We start from the raw sequence: 27,626 nt of genomic DNA, 5'->3' as shown, positions 1-27,626 counted from the left end.
TGTTATTTTGCTTGGTAGGAAACTTTTGCTTCTGCACACTAAAACTAAGATGGCTGTTCTGTGTCCTGACGTGCAAGAAGCTTGCATCGCTGCTTTGCTAAGCTGTTCGTTCTGCCTAACCTTTAATGCAATAGTTAAATACAATAATGGGGATAGAATAGAGATAAGTGGTATACAGTGCATTCATTTATTCTGTGCCTCTAAAACTGTTTCTCTTCTATTTTTGCAAGTATTGTATTTGGGCCTAAAATGCACCTCTGAACTCCATCTTTGGAGAAACTGCGCCTGTGCATAAGAATCCCAAGCTATTGAGGCTGTGACATTGAACCAGTGCCAAATCTGACATGGATTGAGAAACTATGAGAAGAAGTGACCTCCTCACCCTGCCAGAGGAAGCAGAATTGAATAATTTGTTAAAACATTTTATGGTATTGTTACAATCACTGGCAGGTGGAATAAAAGTACATGGGAAGAGAAAGTCATGGGAGGGAACATTTAAATACATGATTGACAAGTTACCTCATATCAATATGGTGTGATGATTTCTCCTTGTCTTTTGTTCATTAAAATTGTGGGAATCACACATTTGCAACATTGGGGGTGGTACATTGACCCGGAAAACAGTATAACTAGGGTAGGCTTAGTTAGTTAGATTGTCCGACTTGTCCGAATAGCTGACCTGTCACTGACCCAACGTACTCAATAGGTGATCGAGAGCAGAGGTGCTGGCGGAGCACTCTGACAGAAGATTCAATAACCCAATTGGGGTTCTTGAGAGGAGTTCGATGACAAAATCGGGGTTCGTCTGTTAGCTGCAGAGAAGGTTTACAATGCTGGCGTTTTTAACTTTATCCGTGGTGCCGATCTTAGCCTGTGGTGGTCCTGTCCTGATCCAATTTGATCAGTAACCTGTCCTGATTTTGGTCTGCACCTGTTCTTTCTCGCTGGCACCTGTACTTTGGGACTCTTATCATTTGTCTCAGCCCGTGGTCAGGGTTGGTCTTCACACCATTCTAGGTAACAAAAAAATGTGTGTTTGTCATTGTACTATCTCTTTTCCCCTTCTCTACCCACCCTTTGTCTAAATGCTTAATGATATTTCTTTTCAAATAATTGCATATGTTGTTTTCATTTTCTCCATTCTAAATAGAACACGAAATATTGAATTCATGGTTTCAAAACATTTAAAGATTTACTTAGATAAAAGAACTTAAACCTTTCCTGAGTTTGTGGTTATTTATGAAAAGCTAAATGTTATTATACTACCTATTTCCTTGCTAACTCCCTTGATCCTCTAGGACTATAGGTATCGGTGGTTTGGATTGATAAGACAAATGGTATAGATCCTGAATGATAAAATCAAAAATTGATTGAGTGTAGGTTTACCTGTTTAAAGTGTATATCGTTTATGGGCCCAGGTGAGCATGGTAAACTGAGCAGGTGACCCCGCGCTCTATCACTATCAAAATGATTAGTCTTTTTTGCCTATTTTGAAAGCAGCTACACTGATTCTGCATCATGTTGATCCCTTAATTTAAGTTGGTGTCAAACGTTTTAAATCTCCTACTATTTGGCATAAACCTTCACTCAAATTCAGAAAGGAAAATCTTGGATTAATGCTAGAATGGTTTATGTATATGATATTTGTCAGTTTTTTGTCATCTTCAGAATTTGAAGCAAAACTTAAAGTACACCCTTGAGAACTTCACAAATATGAAAGCCTACGTGATATAATCCTAAAAACTTTTATTTCATTTGTAAACTTTATTTCGATTTAAAAGAAAATCACAAAAGTCAGCGCAATATAAAAGATACAGGGTCAAGAAGGTCATCGGCGGACAGTTCATTACCTTGTTCCAATACCCGTGACTGTGGGATAATCCTCTAATACAACGTTAAAACTATAAATATGTAAACTGAATTAAAACCCACCTACAAGGTTGGCCAGAAACAGTTCATAGTTAAAAAGAAATACTTTTAAACAATAAAACATATCGGCAAATAACACACAGAGAATAAAAAAGGGAAGGTAAAGGAAATGAAATACCAAAAAACAAAACAAAAAAAAAAACCTTCCTTCAGACCAACGGATCACCCACACTCGGCCCAAAAACTTCGCAAGAGCTATCACAAAGGGGCCTTCCACAGCGAGTTTAAGTAATGTAAAAGCTTCGCGGTGATCCCTAGTCCCCATCAGAGTGCAAATAGGTTTATGCCAATATCTCCTCGGATTATGGTAAACAGGACATGCAAATAAGATATGGCCCACCGATTCTTCCCTATCAGGGCAGAAAGGACATTTGTTATTACTGACAGGAGGACCAGACCACTTGGATGTAAAGGCCTTGGTCGGTAGAGTACCAACTCTAAATTGATTAAATAGCTTGTGGTCCCGTGTTGAGGTGATAAGGTCCCAGTACTGTTCGTAAAGTGGTTCAGATTTAATAAGTAGAAAGGTGCTGGACAATGTGAGACTATTCAAGGATGCATACTGTCGTGTGTAAATCCAATCCCAGTATACTGTCTTTAGCTCTTTTTTTGTGGGGAAGACACTGCCCTCAGGAGAAGACCACAACCGGGACAGACCCAGCTCGATAAGAATAAATTTAACATCCTTAAACCACACTATTTTCCTATTCAGATCCAAGTCCCCAATTTTCCGAACCGCCAACGCAGAATTGGTTAATTTGGGAGTCACCCAGAGTCTTCTCCAATACAAGACTGATCTTAGTTGGGCAACATCTCTTAAGGAGTGACACCCCAGATCCATATAGAGCGGAATGAGGGGGGTTAATTGTGGCAAATCCGTTACAGATCTTAGAAATGTGTTTTGTAATACCACCAGAGCATCCAGATTCACATGCGCCCACATCTCTGAGCCATACAAAATTGCGGCACTAACTTTCGAATTGTATATCTGTAGCACTGGGGCCAAGGGTTTAGTGTAAGAACGACTAAATTCCCTGAGCAACGCAACCGAGAGTTGGGCGTGTTTAAGCAAAAGACAATCTAGTTGGGGCTTCCAAATCATCTTTTTATCAAGGGTTACCCCGAGATATACAAAAGTCTCAGTTTGTTCCAACGCACCTTCTCGCATCCTATCTTAGACGATTTGTTTCACAGAGTTTTGGAGGACCATAAACTTTGTTTTGTCAACATTGACAACAAGGTCAAAATCCTCACAGAACTCTTCAAATCTTATCAGGGCGCGTTGGAGATCCTGTCTTGTTTTGGAAATGATGAGGGTGTTGTCGGCAAACATTAGGAGTGTTATCTTTTTTCCACCCAAGCTCGAGGCATCTGTTGGGCAGTCTTTGTAGTATTTCAGAACCCCATTGATGTAAATGGAAAATAGGGTGGGTGCAAGGAGGCACCCTTGCCTAACCCCCTTCTCGACTGGAAATTTGTTGGTAATGTGACCGGCCAAGTCTCACCTAACCTGGGCATAGTTGTCTGTGTGCAATTTGATTACAAAGGACAAAATTTCCCATGGCATGCCCAACTTTAACAGGGTGTGCCACAGTTTGGGACGAGGAACTAGGTCGAATGCAGACCTCAAATCCACAAAAGCTGCATAGATAGCACCTTTACCCAGTGTGACAGTGCGCCAATAGATACGAATAAACCTAAGCACCTGGTCCACTGTACTAATGCATTGTCTAAAACCAGCTTGGAGATCTGAAAGAATGTGACAGTCCTCCAACCATGCCTGAATTCTCCCCAGTATCACTCTAGCCACAACTTTTTGAATGCAGTCGATCAAACTGATCAGTCTATAGTTTCCCGGGAGTGACCGATCACCTTTTTTAAATATCGGGAGAATAACAGCGCCAGCCCAGGAACTAGGAACCGATCCCCCCTGATCGATGGCATTCATTAAAAGTTGGATATATCTAGCCCAGGAAGCCAGGTCTTGAATGAGTAGATCTGAAGGAATGCAGTCGAGACCCGGCGCCCTCCCTTTTGGAGCTTTAATAAGTGCTACTTCCACCTCCTTGCTAGAGATACTTAATGGGGGAAGGGATAGTGGCACTACAAGAATATCCTGTGTACACGTGTTAATTGCAAATTGGCCTTTGAAGTGAGAGACCCACAGGTCCGGCTCCACATGGTTGGTAGGAGCTTTGCTTTGGTCCCCACTCCCCCATTTCACCAGATGCCAAAAGCGTGACATGTCCCTTCCAGAACAGGCATGGAGGAGTTCTGCCCAATGTGCCTCGTTCCACTCCCGCTTTGCCCTGCTTTTCGATAACTTGTAACCCTTCCCCATTTCTCTTATGGAGTCCTGGTTCTTACTCCTAATCGCGGCTGCTAATAATTTATAGGCAGCACGACATTTGGAGTTATACCATGGTGCAGCTGTACACCTAGGTGGTGCAGGGCCATTTGATTTTTGTGTTATAAAAAAACCCTTAAGTTGGTTAAAAAGATGCTCATGTGTGTGTGCAGCTCCATCCCTAGTAGACCCAGATACTACCTCAGCCTGAAGGGTAGCTATAGAATTTGCTACCAGATGGCTCATAGCTTGCAACTTCACCGGGTCAAGCGTGACCTTACACCATTTAAGGAGTTTGGTATCATTGGTCAATTGGCCCTCAACGAAGTCTAATCTGTTAAGCTGTACTTTCGATTTACTAAAAGCAGTTTCCCGCATAGAGGCAACAAGTGGGTCGTGGTCGCTTTCAGGTCTAACGACAACCATCATGTCGAGTAATTCTGGCCAGAGTTCCAAATTTACCATAAAATAATCTATGCGACTGTGGCGGTGCCCATTGCTAAATGTTGCCGTCCCCTGCTTATCAGACTTCGTACGGCCATTGGCAGCTCTTAACCCATGTTCTAAGCACAGGGCTTTTAGCTGGAGAGCTGATCTAGTCCACTCTTTAATGGGAGTAAGGTCCAATGAAGGGATTAACCATTGGTCATCCTCCACTGAGCTAAAATCAAGATCGTCACAGTCGCGGGGTTCAAAGGTACAATTAAAATCCCCTGCGATAATAATATTGCTAATCCCTTTGTGTTTAGTTAAAAAAACATCAAGTGCATCTACTGTGTCTGTTGACTTCCCCCCTATCAAACCCCTAGAATAAACATTGATAAGTACAATATCCTGAAAGGTACCGTGAGATAACTTAAGAATGATGATATCCGGTGAATCAATGTCACTCTCCTCAAAATTGTATAAAAGGGACTGTCTGGACCAAATAGACAGTCCACCCTTGGGTCTGCCCCTTTCTCCCTGGACTGCTACTTTGGATAAGTTGGTATATACCTCATAGAACACCTTATCAACTGCCCAAGATTCTTGAAAAAATAAGATGTCCTGCTCTTCAATAAAAGCAGTCCACTCCGTGGAGACAAGTTTACTTGTAAGCCTCACAATTTTCCATGATGCTATTCTAAGGACTCCAGGTGGCTCATTAGTAATACAGGGGGGTGGACCTATGTCAGTAGTTGGCAAGAGTATAGATGTAACATTTACCCTAGGAATTCTAGTACTAACCAAATCAGTAATATGGGGGAAAGGTGCGTTCTGGCTACCCCAACTGCTACAAAGGGATAAATTAGGTTTCCTACCACTGGTGACATGCACACCATTCCTGTTTGATTTCTGAACCAGTGAAGGGGGGCAATTATTAGCTGTGGCGCAAAGCCCAGTCAGTCAATGTCCTCAAGATTATTGAAGGAGTCAAACCTATTAAACGTAGGGATGGTGTACTCATATGACCCCTGAACTCGAGGCACCTGATTACTAATGGCCGTTTGTTTTAATATCGGCCGATTGGCATGATAAAAGAACCCCAGGGGTAGAAGGTTTATACATCCCTCACTCAGATGCCATGTGCCGGCCCTATCTAATATCGTCTTAACTAGATAGGGAGACCCAAAATTGACGACCACACAATCAGCTCTGCTATTTTTTGGGGAATTGCCTATCCATGCAACCCTACGTGCCATCTTGAACCCCCTGAATAACTGAGCCCCCAGCCTTGTTTTGGAATCTATGTAATGGAGTGCCTTGTTCCTCAGCGATACCCAATTTTCCTCAGTGCCAGATTGAAGGTGGGACAATGGAATAGGGTGTTGACTCTGGGGGTAAATTCAGAGTTTCATTGCATTGTTAGCTATTAAAACCAACTGGTCTAGCCCTAGAGTGAGAGAGACACCCCAGTGTAGCACTTCTACCAGATAATGAGGAATCATGAGTCAGTGCATTGCCCACGGGATGATGAAGGGATTCGACCACATTTGTGCTTGCCATCGCATTAACACTGCTTGGTAAAGTAGCAGGAACAATTAAAGCACTTGGAGTTGGGGCTGGAACTTTACTGGGAACTGTTGAACAACTTGGGGTACTAATCAATAAATGGTGCTTGATCTTGGTGAATCTCTGGCTAATATCTAACAGCTTTGAAGCCAGATAATCAAACTTAGCCTCCAGTAGAACTTCAAACTTGGCAATAAGCCTTGCCTCTACGTCACAGGACAACTCACTAGAGCAGGTTGGTGAAATGTTAGGTAAGGGGATTGTGATCTTAGAAATGCCAACCTCTTGGGCACTCCCTTTCTTCCCGCGGGGAGGCCCTTTAGTTTTGGCCACTTTGGCAGTCTGGTGCACTGTCGTAGGGAGCCCACCCGCCTTCCTCTTTCTTGATACAGCTGATGCTCGACCCTCATGTTTTTTGGCCTGGGATTGTCGCTGTTGGCGGGTTAACATCACATCAGGGGAGGAGATGGTAGAATTTTGGTCACTTACTAACAAAGGGGTACAAGGGGTAATTAGCAATGGTGAAGAAGGGGCAGGAGATGGGCATGATGCTGATTCCATTGCCACACCCACTCCAACTTGCGTTGAAGAAACCGCAGTCCCAGCTGATGCTCTACGTGGATCGGTTGAGAGCCATCTTTGGGTGAGCTCGATCTCCTTAATGAGTACCGACTCAGCTCTCAAGAAAAATGCATCCAAAGTACCTACTACCCCCTTTTGGGTGGACTTACTCATGATGAACTAGGTTAATGTACCCCAATTATCCAAACAATAAAAATAAAAAAACAAAAACAAAGTACTTCATGCGGAAATAGTCACTGATCAACAATAAAGAGGTCACGATATAGGATGAAAGGGGGTTGGCCCAGCCCAGCTTCCTCCGGGCTTTGACTGGCGCGGGACGGGCCCGCCCTTGGCCGGGGCTTTGCCCGGGCACGCCCGCTCACGTCCCGTGCCGCGGGAGGCACCTGCGTTGTTTTAAGCGCCTCCGGGCGCTTGATGATGATGGTCAAAGTGAGTGACCCCGGGCGTGCTGGATATTGTAGTCCTGGCCCCCAAGAAAGGGAAAGATGCCTCCGTTCAGCCTCGCAAGAACCGAGAGCTGCGCCGCCACTTCCGCCGCTTTCACAATGCCCCTGACAGTCAGGTAAAAGACCCCTAAAACATTTATTAATGTGTTGCCCATGACGACAACTGCAGAATCCATATTTTGCTTACAAACTTGGACATGTTCCTTCTAAAATGAATACAATGTGTATTGGTTATATTAATAGTTTGGATAAATTGACTACTACGGAGAACTGCCTTCCACCTTTTCCTAAGAACAATGGAAATAATGTAATGTTTGTAATATTTTAGATTAGTTAACATTTACTCTGCACCAGACTAATTTATATGTACTATAAACTGTTTGTGTGTTTATGGACACTATGTCAATTCTTTAAGGCTAAATTTCCTGGCACTCCGATATGCTGGCATTTTACATTAGATATTTGTTCATTGTAACATTTAATTCATGAATGTCCAATTGTATTTAGGTTCTTGGAGAAGTACTTGGATGCAATTGGTCAACACATCAAAGACGCTATTCATATACATTCATTATCTTAAAGGCTTTTTTTGCCTTAACCTTTTCATTATCATAGTCTCAAATTAAATTATTTGATTTCACTATTTTATCTGCTATTAAGTCTATTATTTAAACTTTTAAATAAGTCTGTTCCTTATCCATTCAGTACTGGTGGATATAGATTACTTTTTACAAGGAAAAGGGTAAGCTTGTTACTTAATTACAAGTGACATCTTACCATCAAAATGATTTATTACAACCACTTGATTCTTAAGTTTCCAAGGATAAATTGTTGACTTCTTATATTTTCTGTATTTCATAAGGCTTTTTGTATTTATGGTCATATTTATAATATATCAGAGCCCTGCATGTCATTTGTAGGTCACATTCTTTTTTTCCCACTTTTTATTTAACTTTGAGAATGCTAGTATGTTGTTATAGGTAATTCGTTATTAATTACTCCTTTTCTCTTGTTAAGTTTAATATTATGCACTATTTTGGAAATAATGTTGTACGTGTATCATTATATAATGCAATAGTATATTCTGAATAGAGTCCCTCTGTGTTAGTGGTCATGGCTGGGCCTGACATCACACTGCGTTGATACCACATAATGATAACAATGACTAATTTCCGGATCTGCTGACACAAGCTCATCAGGTGTTACATTGAAAATATTAACTGAATGAAATGAAACACAATTTAAAAAATGACCTTGCCTCCTATTTTTACTCCTAACAGTACTACAATCATTTATGATTATAAAAATATTTCTGTCCAGCTCCTACATTTACAGGCGCAGTATGATATTAGTCTAGTTTTATTTGTCTTGGATGACTTACAGTAGGTTTAATATCAATTGTTATCATGACACTGAATGACTAACAACTGTAAATCAAATATTTGTGGGACCAGCAAATTGTTGCTTTGGGGCTCCTGTAGCAAACAAAATAACAAGTTGGATATTGGCAGAGATTTCCTAATGACAATTACAACTTCTAGACATTACCACCATCTGTATAACAGTGTTTTAAAAACTATCCAAATGCTCTCTTTTTCCCAAATCTTATTTTTGCATTATTGTATGCAGCAGATCATTACTCCGTGTTGACTAAATTGATTCATTATTCAAAGCATCATTCTCTTTCACTGTAAGTTTTTTTCAGAAAATGATATAAATCACTGAATTGTAAAACAAGATAAATATTTAAGAGATTCTCACTTGCCAAGGCTGAAATTCGGGATACTTTGCACATGTTCTGTTGGCAAATGGTCCTCTTGTAGGTATGCAATACTTTAAATCATGTAGGGCCTGTGCTAAGGCATAGATGGCATTATATGCCGCATAGGGATATCTGAAGTTATTCACATCATATGCTGACACATCAAGCATTTCCAATTTTTCTGTTTGGTTACAAAATCTCTTTCCTGGTGTCCCGTTTTCAGTGACTGGTCTGTTCAATTCCTCCAGCCATTGGCAGTCAAAGGCATGCTCCCAGAACAACTTCATGAAGATGTCATTGACAAATTTTGATGGATGTATACTATAAAGGAATTCCTTAAACATCGGGATCTCTCCACTATATACTGCAAATCCAATTGTACCATGCAACGTTTGCCATAAATCTTTTATGGAAAATACAGGAGAAGGAAACCAACTTGTGTTTGCAAGCCAAATTTTACCAACAATCTTCTTTGCAGAGATTTCTTGAAAAAATTGAATCATTTGCGGGGAAAAGGTCAAGCAAACTATAACTTTTACTGTACACTTTTGTATAATGTTGATGGTATGAAATAATGATTTCTGTGTCATCTTTGTAGCTAGTGTTTCAAAAAATTCAATACAGATGCCATTCTTGGGAGCTTCGTCCATTAGCTTTTGACCATTCTCAAGACCATAATCATTGTCTGAAGCCAGAATTCCAATCCACTTCCAACCAAAGTGAAGACACAGCTCAATAAAAGCATTGGCCCGAGATCCTGCATTTGCAATGGTCCGGAGAAAAGATGGAAACTGTGCTTTATCACTTAGTGCACCCAATGCTGCACCATAGCTTATCTAGAAAGGTGGAAAACACTTGCATTATGAATATGTAACACATTATTAATACTTGATTGTCTAATGTGAGTTATGGAATACTGGTTGGTTGACATAGCAGTATCTACTAGAGAATCTAAAACCTGCAAAAGACTGGAGAAAAAAATCATAATTGTAGGATCTAAAATGTTGAGAGGTTCTTGCTGGTTGGTTTATATTTAGGCACTCCGTTATCAAGACAATAGACTGTATCAATTTGACTGGTAATATGTGTGCAGTCTGGTTATTAAAAGGGAACCTTTACATTACATTTTCCGACTATAAACATTCCAAAGCATTTTATAATTATATTTACTTTCAATTGTTTCCAAAGTTTGCCAGATGACTTTTGATTCCAGCCAAAGTGTGTTTTGCACACAAATTTGGTTTATGGATTCTCAAACAATATAACAAATAGGACACTTTACATCGCATGTGTTTACAATGCATGCGATAACAACACAGTCGTTACAACAACCATGTTGTTACATTTAATGTCTTTAGTGTCCAGATTCCATGCCATTAGCTCTGTTTTACTCTCGTTAATTTCATACCCTGAAACCTTGCCAAATTCTTTAGTGAGCTTAAACATGTTTCCCATTGACTCTTTCAAATTTGAAGTGAAAATAATAATATCGTCCGCATAAAGACCAATCTTCTTATTCCACTCGCCAGCTCTGAAGGGGGCTATTGTATCCATATCTCTAATCCTACTGGCTAGTGGCTCTATATATAAATTAAATAATAATGGAGAAATCGGGCATCCCTGGCGCCTACCCCTCATTACCCTAAAAGAAGGTGTCAGAATGCCGTTAACAAGCACCTTGGAGGTAGGGGAGCTATACAACGATAACAAGGTGTTAGTATAGCTTGGACCTAATCCTAGATGCTGAATGAGTTTCTTCAGATAAAGCCAATTCACACGATCAAATGCATTGGCGGCGTCAAGGGCAATAAGAGCAAGAGGGAGATTAAAAACTGTTGCCATGTCTATTGCGCCAACCACTGAGAAGGTGAGTTCTTTTAAATATCTACCCTTCATGAATCCCTTTTGGTCCTCATGAACTAAGTGCGGGATGACTTGACTCAATCTATCGGCCATAATTTTGGTAAACAATTTATAATCATTATTTAATAATGATATTGGCCTGTGTGCATCTAAGTATTTAGGTGATTTGCCGGGTTTTGGGATCAAGACTATTACCGCCTCATTCCAAGACTCCGGCATCATTATGTCTCCTCTAAAGATATTATTAAATACTCAATGTAAAAAAGGGGCAATTGAGCCAATCAGTGTCTTATAGACTTCCAGAGGAAGACCGTCTGGCCCTGGGGCCTTACCTCTCTTACCATTCTTTATGGCTTTTTCCACCTCCATCAGTGAAATTTCTGAATTCAAAACCTGTTTGTATTGGATTGGGAGTGGCTTTATTAACTGTGACCATACTGTCACCTCTTGTGGGTCTGGTACTAACTCCTCCTTATAAACCGTAGAGAAATGTTCAAAAAAAGCTTCGGCAATCTCTCCACTGTCTGTAATGGCTGTGTCTCCTTCAGACCCATCCACTCTGATTTCCTTGATAAAGTTTCGAACCAAATCCTTTTTTGCTTTCCATGCCAGAAGCTTGCCACACCCCTCTCCATAACTAAAATGTGCCAGGCTGCTGGCATCCCATCTCTCTTTGTTTCTGGCTGCAAGAACTGTGACTAATTCAGCCTTCAGTTTTAAATTGTCGGAAATGGCCTGGTCCCTTAGCTGCTGCTCATTTTCCCCCATAATCCTTGCCTCATGTTGTCTAATTTTTTCTTCCAAGTCAGTAATGCTACTATAATATAACCTTCTCTTCTTTGCCCCTAAGGCCCCCAACCTCCCCCTCAAAAAGGCCTTACACGTGTCCCAAACCACATCTGGCTTGGCAGAATCTGTATTCGCAGTCAAAAAAACCTCCAGTTCGCCTTCTACAGTTTCCATGGCTTCCTGATCTAACAAAATCGTACGATCTAATCTCCAAACCGGCTTCTGCGTTTTTTGACCAAACGTCAAATGTAAAAGGATAGCAGAATGATCCGATAGAAGTACACCTACATGACTGATACTTGTAACATGTTCCGCCATCCTTAGATCTAACAGAAAGTAATCTATCATTGACCTATGTCTATACTTTTGATTATAGTATGTGAAGCCCACCTTCTGGCCTGATTTGATGCGCCAAATATCGCACATTCCATACTGTGTTAGCAGCATCTTTAGTCTGTTAGACATCTTAACATTCCTCTGCGCTCATTAAATGCAAGAAGGAGATGAGATACTTAGGCGTGAGAATAACGCAGAATATAGCGGATTTAACAAAAATTAATTTTCTTAGGGTGAAGAAAGAAATAGGGGCTATATTGCGTAGTTGGAGTCATCTACCTCTCACTCTGTTTGGCCGTACTAACCTGATTAAAATGGTAATTTTACCAAAACTAACTTTTTAGTTTGAAACAATCCCCTGGGACTTTGATAAGAAGGGGCTTAAAAGATTACAAAGTGAGATTTGTTCTTTTATTTGGGCCTCTAAGGGATCTCGCCTATCTTGGAAGAAAATTAGAAGAAGATGGGACAAGGGCGGGCTATCAGCCCCAGATTTTTTGTTATATGACTGGGCTTTTCGTTTAAAAAATTTGAGAGAGTTTATGGGAGCACCGAAGGCCTATCTTCTTGGCTATGTTAAGCTTGAGCAATTATGATCAGGACGGATTCATGTATAAATTTTCAGACCCAAAATTTTTTTTAAAAGTGAAACTGAAAACTCTACGGGAAGCAGCAGAGCTCTGGTATAAAATCAGGAAACTAGCAAAGCTGAGTTATTATGGATATAGGTCTTCCATTTGGGACACACCAGGAGCACCGTCTTGGGCAGAGGATGCATTGGCTGTCCCGTTGAAAATAGCAGGATTAAAAACTTGGGGAGACTTATTTCCAGAGGGAAAGTTGATTGGCTGGATACACGGGGCACAGGTGTGGGGTAAAGGGTTATCTAAATTTAAATACTTGCAGATGCAAAGTTGGGCAAACAAGTCGGACACTGTTATTGGCCTCCAGAATGACTTTGGGGATAAAATATTTTCTCAACAATCACTCAAGAATGAAGTTGCGATATGGTATTGGGCAATGGTGGAGATGGAAGATGGCCCATTCACATTGCCGGAACTGCTATGGGGAGATTGCGTGCCGGATATCGCTACAGGAAATCAATGGCAAGTAATGATGACTATACTCTATAAAACAGTAAAATCTGCAAATTTAAGGCGAAATGTTCTGTTTACTATCCATAGAGCCTATTGGACTCCCCGTAGATTATCGAAGTTTAAAGTTGGTGGACGGGTTGAATGCCCAAAATGCAGAAATATAAATGTGGATGACCTGCACATGTACGTGGAGTGTTTGAACATCAGGGAATTCTGGGAGGCGGTAAGCAACTGTTTGTCACAATCGATTGGCTGCACGATAGAGGTAAGCCCTGAATTAATTATTACTGGGAGACACGATTTACATGATAATAGAATGAACGACAAAGCAAAGCTAGTCTTTTATGGGGTTCTGCTAGCTCGTAGGGAAATCTGTAAGGTATGGGTAGAAGCTACGACACCGACACTTATGGACTGGCTAAAGAGTATGAGATACTTTGCGACACTAGATTCCAAAGGTCAGGTGAATAAGAAGCACAGATTTTGGTTACTTTTTCTGCAACACTATGGGTAAGGAGTGGGCCTTCGCCTTGGTATAGTGTAAGAAATTTAGACACAAAATGAAAAATCCTATGATTAAGGCCTTGGCCTATCTCGCAGGCGTGTTGAACAGGTCCGTCCTTCGTGAAGGCGGAGTCGGAGGCCGGGCTGCGGCCTCCGGTAGGGCTGTGCCATTGTCTCTACAGAGTGGTACAGAGGATTTTGGCCCAGTGCTGGCTGGAGAGCCGCATATGCCCGTGTCTATAGCCAGCATAGGAGATAAAAAGCCTAGGGCGGAAACAATCGAACAATGGGTGGCGTAAAGGCTAATGAGGATTAAAAAAAAAAAGAAAAAAAGTTTTAAAAAAAACAACCATGTTGTTACATTGCAGTACATTACAACGCAACTCGTTAGATCGACTTGCTGTAGGGGGCAGGCTGGACTTAGGAATAGTATAATTTACTATTACAACTCCAGTGTGCACAACAGTAGGGAAGGTGTTGGAATAGTAAATTATACTATTCCTTATGTTACCGGGCCCCGTACAGCAAGTCGATGAAATGACTTGTGTTGTAATGTACTGCAATGTAACATTGTGGTTGTTGTAATGACCGCGTTGCAATGCATTCATTGTAACGCATGCGATGTAATGGCTCTTTCCCCAATATAACAGAAATTGTTAATTTTGTAAATTGTATCCTAGGAAATTGAAAGTATATGAAAAAGATCCATTTTGTGATATTGTATTTACATAACAGTTATCAACTATTTGTAAACGACAACAATTGATCAATTGCACACTTGACGTATGAATTATAGTTTGGGAAAAGAAAATGTGAATAATTTTACACTAACAAAGGAAATCCTCTAGCTATGTTTTTAATCCTAAACATATACTTAATTTTGTTTTGTTTGTCTTGTTTGGTACTATTGTTTATAGTTTTCCATATATTATTTTGTTTTGGTTTATCAAAAGCATCTTTTTACCTACACATTGCAAATTATTTCTTGTTCACAGTACTTTTTCCTTGTGTCATCAATCAAATTCATCAGGAAAAATTGCATTATAAATGGTGCATTCTTTTATAGTGTCCTACCTACACAGATCATCTGTGTTTATTATAAAGAGCTACTTTTTGACTAGATTCCATTTTAGGCCTAGATATTCTCAAAATAACAGATTATGTGGACTATGCAACATGACAGCAATATTAACTTGGCATTAAGAAAAAAGCCATAAAAGCACAATTTATAAATCTACAATGAAATCAGCATTAAAACAACAATTTCACTGCAATTAAAACGTCCAAAACTGGTGTCAATCAGTACCTATAAAACATAAAGGTGTGGGCAGACATAATCAGAGAAACACTGTTCACAAGTGTCCTAAGAGAAACATCAAACATACCGATCATTATTAGTAAAAACATAAAAGGCTATACCACTTCTGGTCCTTTGAATGTGTTTAGATAAAATCATAAATTTGTGAGTTCATAAAGCATCACATAAGATTACGATTTTAAAAACAGTATCACTTCATCCCCTATTGCACAAGGTCAGGCCATTGGTCTCCCATAGATCTCCTATTTCACATACTGCACCATAAATAGGATGCTACAGAGGCACATATTAGAGGGGATTGAAATTGTTGCAGGAAAGTAAGGGTCAGACTGATACAACTCTTGTTATGCTGTTTAAAAATGGGTCTCAGAAATAATAACCTAGGCGCCTTAGAAAATCTGCAACACAGTGTGAAGCGTAACAACCATTTAGTGGAATGGTTGTCACAGGGGCATCTGGTCAAGGTGTGTAACCAGTCATTCATATGTGGAAAGGTAGCAATACACTTCATCATATTGAACCTAAAACATATTAGAAAATATCGACCGTGAGTGTCCAGAGTTGATGATAAATAAAGTTAAAGCCCCCTTTCTGGTGTCATCTGCCAATAAGCTTTAAAGCCCATTTTGTTTCTAATGCCTGATAATTTCTGAAGCTCAAAAAGTTGAAACACATATGATTGAGAACTGCTTCACTAACATCTAACATTGATTCAGGATCATCAAATACATTTTACCTGTTTATCCCGTCACAAAAGCTCCTAATATTCTTTAACCAAGGTATTTCTAGTGCCCGCTCAAGTAATAAACAGTCCGCAACTACTCTCCTGTTTAAGGTTGTCTCTGGTTTAGTGTATATACCAGGCCACAAGAGTAAAGGTTTCACTCTAATGAGATGTGCTATGTATGGCAGCCCTAACTCAGAGTGGCATAGGGCAGACATGCAACTTGCCATTATCTGTAATAATTGTCCTAGGCATGCACATTTAATTAATTCACACAGTATATTATGCATTGGTTGCTTTGGAAAATCACAGCTTACTACCTGACGCATCCAAGTTCCTCTGGAGTTGAAAATAACGCCCAGATCAGAAAATGTATGTGCTTTTTTTTATGGCAACACCTTGGATACTGAAGCCTTTCTTTATTGAGGTGGATGCTTCACACATCATTATGAATTACTTCTTGATTTTACCCCTTGGTCCAGATTTCCTACGTAACTGAAAAGTTTTCCTTCAAAAGCTGAAGCACAATGGGACTGCATGGCATCAGAACAGCATCATCCGTATAAAGAAGCACCCGAACTGGATTGTGGCCAACCTGGGGCATGTCCTTTCCACCCCCTCTAGCACCTTCTTCAAATTTTTTGTATACAAGGTGCAGAGGAAGGGGAAAAAACACACCGCTGCCTTAATCCCCTAGATATGGAGAGCTCCTCAGCACACTCCCTCCCTACTCCATTTCTGACTCTGGCAGTGATCCCCATGTAGATGTCTCTGATGATGTTAATTATATTCACATTCACTTCAATAACCTCCATCAAGTGCCGCAATTTACTATGAGATGACACAATCAAACGCATTTGACAGGTCCAGTAAACTTATGTATATTGAGTCCTTTTTGGCAATTGTCTATTCTGAGATTATTACACTGCTCTATGGTGCCCATGTCTCTTCAGAAACCATTTTGACTATCTGTCAAGATGGCATATTCATCCGCCCACATCTCCAGTCTCCCCAAGATAACGCCCCGGAACGCCTTAACCAATGCATCCAATAGGGAGATCGGGCAATAGAATTGTGGCTCATTTTGTTCTCCCTTCTTAAAAATGGGGACGATCACTGACTAGAACTATGTATCCAGTTTCCTAGTTCTACAGGTTACTTTCATGGACCCCAAAAGTCTATATGATCCTTGAACACTCCATACACTGACATGATCGTTGACCTCATTGCACCCCACACCCTCGCCTTCACTGACTGCATCCTACATGGAGACCTAAACTTTCACTTGGACAACCACGATCACCCTAACACCACCACCTTCCTAGGGAACCTCGACAACAAAGGACTGAAGCAACTGGTCCCACCCTACCACACAGTGGGACACACACTCAACCCCATCTTCGCAGAAGGAAACAACGTCTCCTACAACCATACCACGGAACTCCCCTGGACAGATTACCACTGCATCCACTTCTCCTTCAGAAAACCCACCATGCACAAGCATGCCCACTGCTACCCCCGTACAAGCTGGAGTGAAGACCAGCTCACCTCTGCCCTCATCAGCACCCCACCACCAATGACGCCAGACGCTACCAACACAGCATGTAACCTCCATCGCTGGATCACATACTGCGCCAAAACACTTGCGTCCCCCAGGATAGCCACAAGAAAGCGGCGTAGCTGGGGGGAGGAGGGGGGGCAGAGGGGGCGGACCGCCCCAGGCGGCACTATTTAGCGGGCGGCGGCCGCGCGGCACTGGTGGCCCGTTGTGGCAGCCTTTATAATTTATTTGGAGACACTCACTAAGTCAGTGTCCCCAAATAAATTATAAAGGCGGCCGCAACGGGCCCCAGTGTCGCGCGGCCGCAGTTTTTGAAGTGCAAGAAGCGCACGGTCGGAACTGCTGCGGACGTCACATCCGGCTGCTGGAGCAGGCCGGGAGTTTTGAGGAAGGTGCACGCCTCCGTGCTTGCCGTTTTGCTGATGGTGCTGCAAATTAAATGATGGCGCTGGCATTCACAACGCTGCTGCAAGCACCACTGGAATCTATCGAGGGCTTCAAAAAAGCAAGTAATTAATCCACATTTAAGAAAATGTTTTGTATTCTATGCTGGGTACGACATTTTGCACATCTTTCACTCCCTATTGGACATCATGATAGCAGCGTCTTCTTTATATAAAGTACAAAGGAAGCATTTTTTCACCATATTATTCCATGTGCCAAAAAGGACCTCTGAGAGCCTTTGCTTCCAGAAGTGAAAAAGTGGTTGATAGTAGTGTTTTGAAGATACTGTTGGTCAGTTTCCATTAGTCATTGGACATGTTAGTGTGTTTCATGTGGAGCAGAACCTATGTGAATTTCCATGTGCCTTGTGTGTGCATGTTTGTGGTGATTGATTCAGAGTTTAATGCAAATAAATTGGGATATCTTTCGTTTGTCTTTGAGAGGATAGTGAGGCTCAAGGACTTACCATGAGATGCAGCCTCACCTTTGCCAGCCAATAGGAACCGCTATCCCACTGGGTGATCTGCCTGTGAATGCATCCTTTTGTGATGCCCTGCATGTATAGGGCTGCTGCTCTGTGGGTTGGCTCTGTGTGCGGCGAGGGTTGGTTACCTTTGGTGAAACAAACTACTCTGGGGGATAACAAATCAAATGAATGTTGAACATAGTGTAGTGAGAAGTGGACTTTCAATGTCCAGAAGATGGATTTGGTCTAGATGTCAGCTGCTGTGAGACATTCAAACTAGTGTGTGTGAGTGTATGTGGTGTGACACTCATGTATGTGCGTTTTTTAGTGTGTATGTGTCGTGAGGCCCTCATACTAGTGTGTGGGTGTATAGTGAGCCACTCGTGTGTGTTTTGTGTGTTTGTGTGCCTATATATGTAATGACACACTCATACTAGTGTCTATGTGTGTGGGTGTGCGGTGACTCACTCACGTGTGTGTTGTTTATTTGTGTGCCTGTATGTGTAGTGAGACACTCATACTAGTGTGTGTGTCTGTGGTGTGTGTGGTGAAACACGTGTGTTTGCATGTGTGTTTGTGTGTGTATGTGTAGTGAGACACTCATACTGGTGTGTGTTAAGTGTGTAGTTCTACATTTATAGTATGTATGAGTGAACTAGTCCAGTGTGGGTACATGCAGTACCCCACGTGGTTAGGATATGTTGCCCCTGCAATGCTGGGTACGACATTTTGCACATCTTTCACTCCCCATTGCACATCATGATAGCAGCGTCTTCCTTATATAAAGTACAAAGGAATACTTTTTTCACCATATTATTCCATGTGCCAAAAATCAAGACCCAAACCCAGATATTTGTTTTAGCTCTTGCATAGTGGCACATTGGTCTAACATGGGTCCCAGGACTGAATCGTTTTGTTTTGTGCAGTCCGGAGATGATGAAAGCTGTCATGTATCGTCAGGTCTGATGCTGCCTGGGCACGTGTCATAGGTGTCACATGTTTACGTTGCTGTTCTATGAATATAGGGGCATTTTAGAGGTATGCTGCCTTTGCTAGCTGATCACTCAGCACACACATAAAGCACACACATAACCTATTGTAAAGTGGCCTATTTTCTTTTATGCCCTGATTTTTATTTTTTCTTGTATTAGCAAACAAGTTAAGGCATCACTTATCTGCCATAAATCCGAAAATGTCACAGTAGAACCATCTGTTCCTCTAAAGTTGTTTTGTTTCCACCGATTCAGGTATAACACACACCCTCAGAAAACAAAGTCAGAAGCAACAATTACATCAATCATAGCCCACACTGGTAATGCTGGGTTTCATGTTCTAGGGGTAGTAGCATTGCTACCACTTCTGCAAGTTGCCCTGATCTGTCACCAGTTTGCCTCTGAATTGTGTGTGCAGTCCCATTTGGTACACTGGGATATTGAACATACACTCCAGCACCTCCTTGACAATATGAACTTTATCTTGAGTGAGGTTTCTAAACACTGGGTATAGGGTCTCCTTTTGCTTCAATGACACACTCATGTGTCTGGCCCACAATGGGTATTCTTGCCAATTGGGGTTACTGGGTAGAACCTGTTCTGTATGTATGGAGTTATTGCTAAGGCCTGCTATCCATTTAGCTGCGCGCACCATTAAGCAACACCTTCAGCAGTGAGTGTATGGTGTGTTTTGATGATGTCTGATCCTGTAATCATGCACTGGAATGTCTAGATCACCCAGTACACATGCAACACTTTGTTTCACAAAGAGTATTTCACTTTAACCATTGTCATCAACTGAGAGGCAAAAGCTACAGGGATAAGTTTGTTTCAATACATCTGGACAGAATGTATGCAATTACATTGTCTGTGAGCATTGGCCAAATATAGAATGGCAATGTGATGTCTAGGCTTTCCTATGAAGGGGCTTCAACAAGTGCTTCCGGCAATGTTTTCACTGTCCAGTTCCAGTCTCTGTATCTTAGCAAATCGTACAAGGGGGCTGCAATCTCAGCAAAAATTGAGGTGAAGGATCTTGAGAATCCCATAACTCCTAAAAGGCACTGTAATGAGTGCATGTTATGTGGAAGGGACTTTGGTTGTATCATCCCTAGTCTGCTTTGACCTATGTGCTTTCACTCAGGGAATATTTCTAACCCTAAGAATGTTACATGTGTCTGCACAATCTGTGCCTTTTTAGTGTTCACCTTCAAACATCCCTTCTGAATACCCTGTAGAAGTTGGTGCAGACGTTCTGTATGTGACTGCATATTTTCGCTAGAAAGAAGAATGTCACCTATATATTGTATGATCTGCTTTTGGGACACCAGGTGGGGAGCGGCCAGGTGGCGCCCCTACAGCCCAAAATTGATACCATTCTGGCTTAGGAACCCTCAAGACCCAGACAGAGGTGAGAGCCTTTTTAGGACTCACAGGGTATTACATGAGGTTTGTCAAGGGGTATGGCAGCATTGTTGCACCCTTGACAGAGCTGACTTACAGGAAGCAGCCCAAGAAAGTGAACTGGACTGACACCTACCACAAAGCTTTTAATGCCCTGAAATCTGACATATGCACGGCACCCGTGCTTCAGGCGCCCAACTTCTCAAGAGAATTGATTGTGCAGACAGATGCTTCAGAGCATGGTGTGGGGGCTGTGCTTTCACAGATGAATGAGGAGGGCCTAGACCAACCTGTAGCCTTCATTAGTAGGAGATTGCTTCTACAGGAGCAGAGGTGGAGAGCGTTTGAGCATGAGGCATTTGCTGTGGTCAGGGCAATGAAGAAGTTGAGACCATACTTGTTTGAGACTCACTTCCAGGTTCAGACAGACCACAGGCCCCTCAGATGGTTGATTCAGATTAGGGGTGAGAATCCAAAGCTGTTGAGGTGGTCCATTTCCCTACAAGGGATGGACTTCATTGTGGAACACCGCCGTGGTACAGAACATGCCAATGCTGATGATCTGTCCAGATTTCCCACCTTAGTGAAGAGAACTCCCAAGAGGGTGGGTAGTTCTCCCCACATTTCAGCTGGAGGGGACACATGTTAGACTTGGCACTATTGGCGTGCGGTTTTTCTGAGTCCACAGATAGATCAAGCAGTCTGTGTTTTCTCCTTTGGACTGCCGATCACCGGTGTATTCAACTGTGCAGCCTTGGACCGTGTCATGTATGTGCATGTAACTTGCATGATCGAGGGAACTATAAGCGGTGATACTACGTGTCTCTATGACCTCTTAAGTGCTCACCGTCCTTTTACCCAGCTCCCTCCCTCACCCCTTCAAGGGGCGGCAATCTGAGAAATAGCCCCTGGCACTACAAGCTCTAGCTACGCCTCTGTCAAAAGATTCAAAAAGTGGGGGTGGTGATGGACAGAGTATCTGAATTAAACAGAACACTCGTACCCAGTCAAAAGATCAGGGCTTGATCCATCACCGTTTTTTAGCTCACTGCACCATCCCAGCTCAGAACCTGGCTATATGCAAATTAGTCTGTCCCTGGCCCAGTTCATCATGGGAACAGGGCAGACCAAACTAACAAGCCAATTCTTTACTGGAAAGGAAACAAGCTTCCGGGGACCGGTTTCTGGCATTGCAGCCGTCTTCGGCCCGGCTTGCTTGAATCCTGATGGTGCAGTGAGCAAGGGACTCACATCTGAGTATTCCCTGCCACACTTGTGGTGGCTAAAACGATTCAAAAAGTGGGGGTGGTTATGGACAGAGTATCTGAATTAAACAGAACACTCGTACCCAGTCAAAAGATCAGGGCTTGATCCATCACCGTTTTTTAGCTCACTGCACCATCCCAGCTCAAAACCTGGCTATATGCAAATTAGTCTGTCCCTGGCCCAGTTCATCATGGGAACAGGGCAGACCAAACTAACAAGCCAATTCTTTACTGGAAAGGAAACAAGCTTCCGGGGACCGGTTTCTGGCATTGCAGCCGTCTTCGGCCCGGCTTGCTTGAATCCTGATGGTGCAGTGAGCAAGGGACTCACATCTGAGTATTCCCTGCCACACTTGTGGTGGCTAAAACGATTCAAAAAGTGGGGGTGGTGATGGACAGAGTATCTGAATTAAACAGAACACTCGTACCCAGTCAAAAGATCAGGGCTTGATCCATCACCGTTTTTTAGCTCACTGCACCATCCCAGCTCAGAACCTGTCTATATGCAAATTAGTCTGTCCCTGGCCCAGTGCATCATGGGAACAGGGCAGACCAAACTACCAAGCCAATTCTTTACTGGAAAGGAAACAAGCTTCCGGGGACCGGTTTCTGGCATTGCCGCCGTCTTCGGCCCGGCTTACTTGAATCCTGATGGTGCAGTGAGCAAGGGACTCACATCTGAGTATTCCCTGCCACACTTGTGGTGGCTAAAACGATTCAAAAAGTGGGGGTGGTGATGGACAGAGTATCTGAATTAAACAGAACACTCGTACCCAATCAAAAGATGACACATCATGAAAGCAAGATGGTTCACCACTGCACTTCAAGAATCCAGGCACTCCTGCCGATGACTCTGAAAGACATGGAGGAACAACAAAACCGCAAAAACACGCACTGCCTACAGAGCAGTTACCACAACACACCACCAACTCATCAAATGAAATCCATAAAGAATCTCATCAACACCCAAAACTCCAAAGAACTCTTCTCCATCATCAAGGAATTCGCCAATCCCTACAGCAAAATAACAGACATACCACCCTCCCAAGATGTCTGCAACAGACTCAGCACCTTTTTTCACCTCAAGATTAGGATGATCTATGACAACTTCAACAACCAAGACCTCCGCCCCACTCCACCTCTCACCTCTAGCGACGCCAACCAACAGACTCTGCTCACTTATACCCCTATCATGACAGAGGACACCATAAAGACCATGAAGAGCATCCACTCCGGAGCACCCTCAGACCCCTGCCCACCCCACATCATCCACAGAGCCACCACAGGCATCACCCCAGAACAACTCTGGACGACCAACTGCTCCATCGAAACTGCCACATTCCCCGACTACTGGCAACGCACCAAAGTCAACCCCCTCCGCAAACCCGACGAACCTCAAGAACGTTAGGCCCATCTCCCTGCTTCCATTCTCAGCCAAGGTCATCGAAAAAGCTGTCAACACTCAGCTAACGAATTGCATCGAAGCTAACAGAGTCCTTGACATCTCCCAATCCAGATTCCACAGCAACCACAGCACCCAGACCGCCCTATTCGCCGCCACCAACGACAACCGCTCCTTCCTTGACCAGGGCCAAATGGCAGCCCACATCCTCCTGGACCTCTCAGCTGTCTGTAACATCATCTCCCACCTCACACTAGCCACCAGACTCCATGATGCCAGCATCCGCGGAAAGGCCCTTGACTGGATATGCTCATTTCTCACAGGCAGAACTCAGCGAATCAGACTCCCGCCCTATCTCTCGGAACCAACAGAGACCAGATGTGGAGTGCCAGAGGGATCCTCCCTCTTCAAAATCTACATGCTCCCCCCTCACAACCATCATCAGAAAACCACAGGCTCAACATTGCCTCCTACACCCACGACACCCAGATCATCCTCTCCTTCACCAAAGAACCCAACATCACCAGGCACAACTTTCAAGAAGGGACAAAAGCCGTCGCCACCTGAATGAAAAAGAGCTGACTGAAACTCAACACCACAGATAACAGAAGTCCTCATCCTTGGCTCCACCCCCTCCACGTGGGATGACTCCTGGTGGCCCCCACCCTTAGAAATTTCTCCACCCCGAAGGGCCACGCACAAAACCTTGGCATCATACTAGACTCATTGCTCACGATAAACCGTCAGATCAATTCAGTATCCTCAGCCTCCTTCAACACCCTCTACATAGTCAGAAAACTGTTCAGATTGATCCCAACTGAATCCAGAAAAAACAGTCATGCATGCCCTCCTCAGCAGCAGACTGTACTCTGGAATCAACAAGAAACTACCTCCAGACCATCAAGAACGTCGCAGCCAGACTGATCCTGAACATCCCCCGTCACAACCACCTCACCCAAAAACTCTGGAATCTCCACTAGCTCCTCATCGAAAGAAGAATAACCTTCAAGCTCCTCACTCATGCATACAAGGCCCTCCACAACATCGGAACAGTATACGTGAACAACCTCCTCTCCTTTAATGAACCCAAGAGACACCTCCGATCAGCTGATCTCTCTCTGGCCACCATCCCACACATCTACAAGACCAGAATGGGATGAAAGCCCTTCATCTACCTCACAGCCAAGGCCTGGAATTAGCTCCCCCTACACCTCAGGCAAGTCTCTACACTGCTCCAGTTCAGGGTTTTTTCTAATTTGCAGGTGGTCTCCTATAAAAGGGCTGACGCTTGTTGGCGCATTTATAGGAGCCCACCTGGAAATTAGAAAAAATCCATGTACAAGCTGCGTTATGAAGCTAGGATTATTATTGTAATTTCTCCTTTCATTTCCACTGTGATTTAATAATGTCATTGTCAATAATTTTTGTCTAGGGTTTGATATGAATGTAAGAAAGTAAGACTATTTCAACTGGATATATGACCGAACATCTCTATGTTAGACTGGGGATGGTCTTTTGAAAAGAGTCTATTTCTCCTTGCTGTGTTCAAGATGTGATGATTGTCTGTGGTATGAATGTAGCATGCTTGATAGGTCAGATGAGAGGCGATCTTGGTGTTGTTTGATATTTCTATTTTATTTAGTTAATTCATTGTATAGCCCTGCCAGCATAGCTGAGTTTATCGTTACATGCTGAGCTTGATTATCAATTTTGATGTGAACAAAAGCAATAAATAATACATGTTATTTCTGTTTCTGTTGTGGGATTCAATACAAATGTACATCACTCGGTTTTATTATTTGCATTTTTATTTATAGTAATCCTTGCCAGTGGACATATTGTCTAGGCTCATGTATGTGACTCGCCCGAGCCCTGCAGAATAGCGAGTTTTTTCAGTTATTGAGAGTATTTTGCAGCCAGGATACCCGCCTTTTTTTTCCTTTAGTCCCCTGACATCCTGCCCGCATAGTTTTTTCCCCAGGGCCCTCTTTTTTTGTATTCCGGTTTAGGAAGGACCTCAGGACTAACCCTGGGCGTAGTTCGCGAAGTAGAGCTACGCAAAGTGCACTTCGGGAGCAACACGTAGCGCTACGCAAACTGTGTAGTGCGCTGTTCGCGATGATTGCATAGTGCCAGATGCTTGTCCGCACTGTGCAATCATTGAAAACGGCATCTTGCGCAGTGCGAGCTGTATTTTACTGCCACTTGAGTAGATTTTTACTCGAGCGGCAGCTTTCTCAACGCGGACCGGTAGTTTCTCATCGTGAGCGGTCGCGAGCATACGCGACCACTCGCAATGAGAAACCTGACCTCCCCGCGTTGAGAATCTCACTGGGAGGGTTATTTTCCACTCTTGCAATCGCCAACTTGATGTTGCTGATCGTGAATGAGGAAAAAGTCTCACCGGGTTGTCATTTTGCTTGCTCGCGGTCGCCAACTTGATATTGAGGACTGCGAGCAAGCAAAAAATGACCGCTACGCGTGTTCGCACTGTGCTACGTGCAATTCGCGTGGGTGCGAAGTAGCGCAAACTACACGAGCTTAGCGCAGTACTTTGCCCAGGGTTACTCAGGACCTGGCTCTTCAAATGACTCCAGCACTCAATGGATACGCCCCTTCACCCAAAGCCCGAGCGCCTTGAGACCCTCGTGGGTGAGTAGCTGCACTTTACAAACCCTGATTGATTGATGGAACAAATCTGAGGGAACCCAATCAAGATTTTAGAACGGGCAAATTTATTGTTTCTTTTAATGTACTGGTATGTCCATGCCTCTTCCATTATCATTATTTTCCCATTTGTCAGTGCACGTTTATACAGTCTTCTGCATTCCACATTCTTGATAAAAGCTACCTAATGCAGACTTTAGTGTCCTGTGCGCCATCGTGCATTCCTGGTCAAACCAGACTTTGTTTTTTCTCCTACTGCTGACGTTTTTAGTGAGCTCCCTTTTAATGTAGGCTGATTTTTAAATAAAAGCTTCTTTAATTTCTAGGTCATAAGCATTCTCATCCAGGTTAATCTTAAACCATAATTTGTTGTCCTTTACCAAATTTATCAGAAATTCCTATAGGGTTCACCTTTACCCATTTTACGTTATTGACTATAATTTCAATATCTTTCACTTTTACATATGATTTAAGGTGGACTTCCCATAGTTGACTGTCAACCTGGAGGCTTTGGGGGTAATTATCACTAAAAGATTTTGTGTGGGTTTTAAAATTATAAATATGTTGCCTCAACATTATCGATATTAAGTTGAAATCCATCATAATGCTTTACCCTCTGGCATTAAAGTTTTAACAAAAGGGACTATAGCTTACTTATTTCATTTGCAAACCCCAAGCTGTGTTTTAGGAGGACATGATTGATCATATCGCTATAAACCTTGTGTGTGGAAAGCGTGTCACCTTTGCCCTAGTTATCGCAAAAGCCACATACCTGACCTCCCTAGGAATGCTCACACATAAATGAGCATTAAAATCCCTGCCACAAATGATGCTTGTTTCTTATTTATCTGGTTATGTCTCTAGATCCTGCAGAATGCAGCAGCCCGCCTGATTACAGGCACGTCCAGGTTCGCCTCAGTCTCCCAGGACCTAATTAAACTACACTGGCTGCCAGTGCGGAAGAGAATCCTGTTTAAAGCACTCTGCGTGATTTTTAAAGCACTACACAACGCTGGCCCCCCACTGCCTGATTCCTCTCTTCCAGTGGTACACACCTACCCGAGCGTTACGATCAGCCGAGCAGAAACTGGTTGTCATCCCCAGATTCAGGAAGGTTTGCTGGGGAGGCAGAAGTTTATCCCTTGGCGCCGCCAAGGCCTGGAATGCGCTGCCAGCCAACCTAAGACAGATCCCTGACCTACTCATGTTCAGGAATGCTCTTAAAACTTGGCTTTTCTCTCACTAATGCCCCCGCCCACCCCCACTAGCAATCAGCCAGCGCCAGGACACCTCCGGGTAACAGTGCGCTCTAGAAATGTTATATAAATAAATAAATAAATAAATATCTAGCCTTTCAATCACAGCACTTCTTCAAACACTAAAAAGATTGTTATAAAAATTCACACACACTCTCCGTACTCCCTGTGAAACTTCAATTCCAATAGACTGGTGAAGAGAATCACAAGACTGATATTTTAATATATGACCTTCTGTAGGGTTGAAATGAAGCGCGCGAATCCGCCCTTCACCCTCCCCGAATTAGAGCATGCTGTAGTAGGTAGATGGTGTATGAGGTAACCGTTAATATGACGGGGCTCCTGAAGACACAAAATCGACAATTTATTTATCGCGTTTAACCATTCCATGTTGTCCAGTTTGTTATGCGGGCCTGCTACATTCCAAAAGATAAGTCTTGGCTAGGGGCACTTTACCATTATATCCCCTTGTGAAAC

The 27,626-nt window shown here is 42.8% G+C and overlaps 1 protein-coding gene across 1 annotated transcript in view; it reads right to left on the bottom strand.

Moving 5' to 3' along the window:
* LOC144769166 (extracellular calcium-sensing receptor-like) overlaps positions 1-11,887 on the bottom strand; it is an 87,972-nt gene extending 76,085 nt beyond the window's left edge. Inside the window, exons 1-2 of the mRNA XM_078653180.1 lie at positions 11,363-11,887; positions 9,061-9,897 (exon numbers count right to left, since the gene is read on the bottom strand). Coding sequence (XP_078509306.1) covers positions 9,061-9,897; positions 11,363-11,887 — 1,362 coding nt within the window. The remainder of the gene's footprint in view (positions 1-9,060; positions 9,898-11,362) is intronic.
* Between the last annotated feature and the right edge of the window lie 15,739 nt (positions 11,888-27,626).

This window comes from Lissotriton helveticus, chromosome 7 (assembly GCF_964261635.1).
Source record: "Lissotriton helveticus chromosome 7, aLisHel1.1, whole genome shotgun sequence".
NCBI classification, from domain to species: Eukaryota; Metazoa; Chordata; class Amphibia; order Caudata; family Salamandridae; genus Lissotriton; species Lissotriton helveticus.
This window is presented reverse-complemented; position numbering and strand designations above follow the sequence as displayed.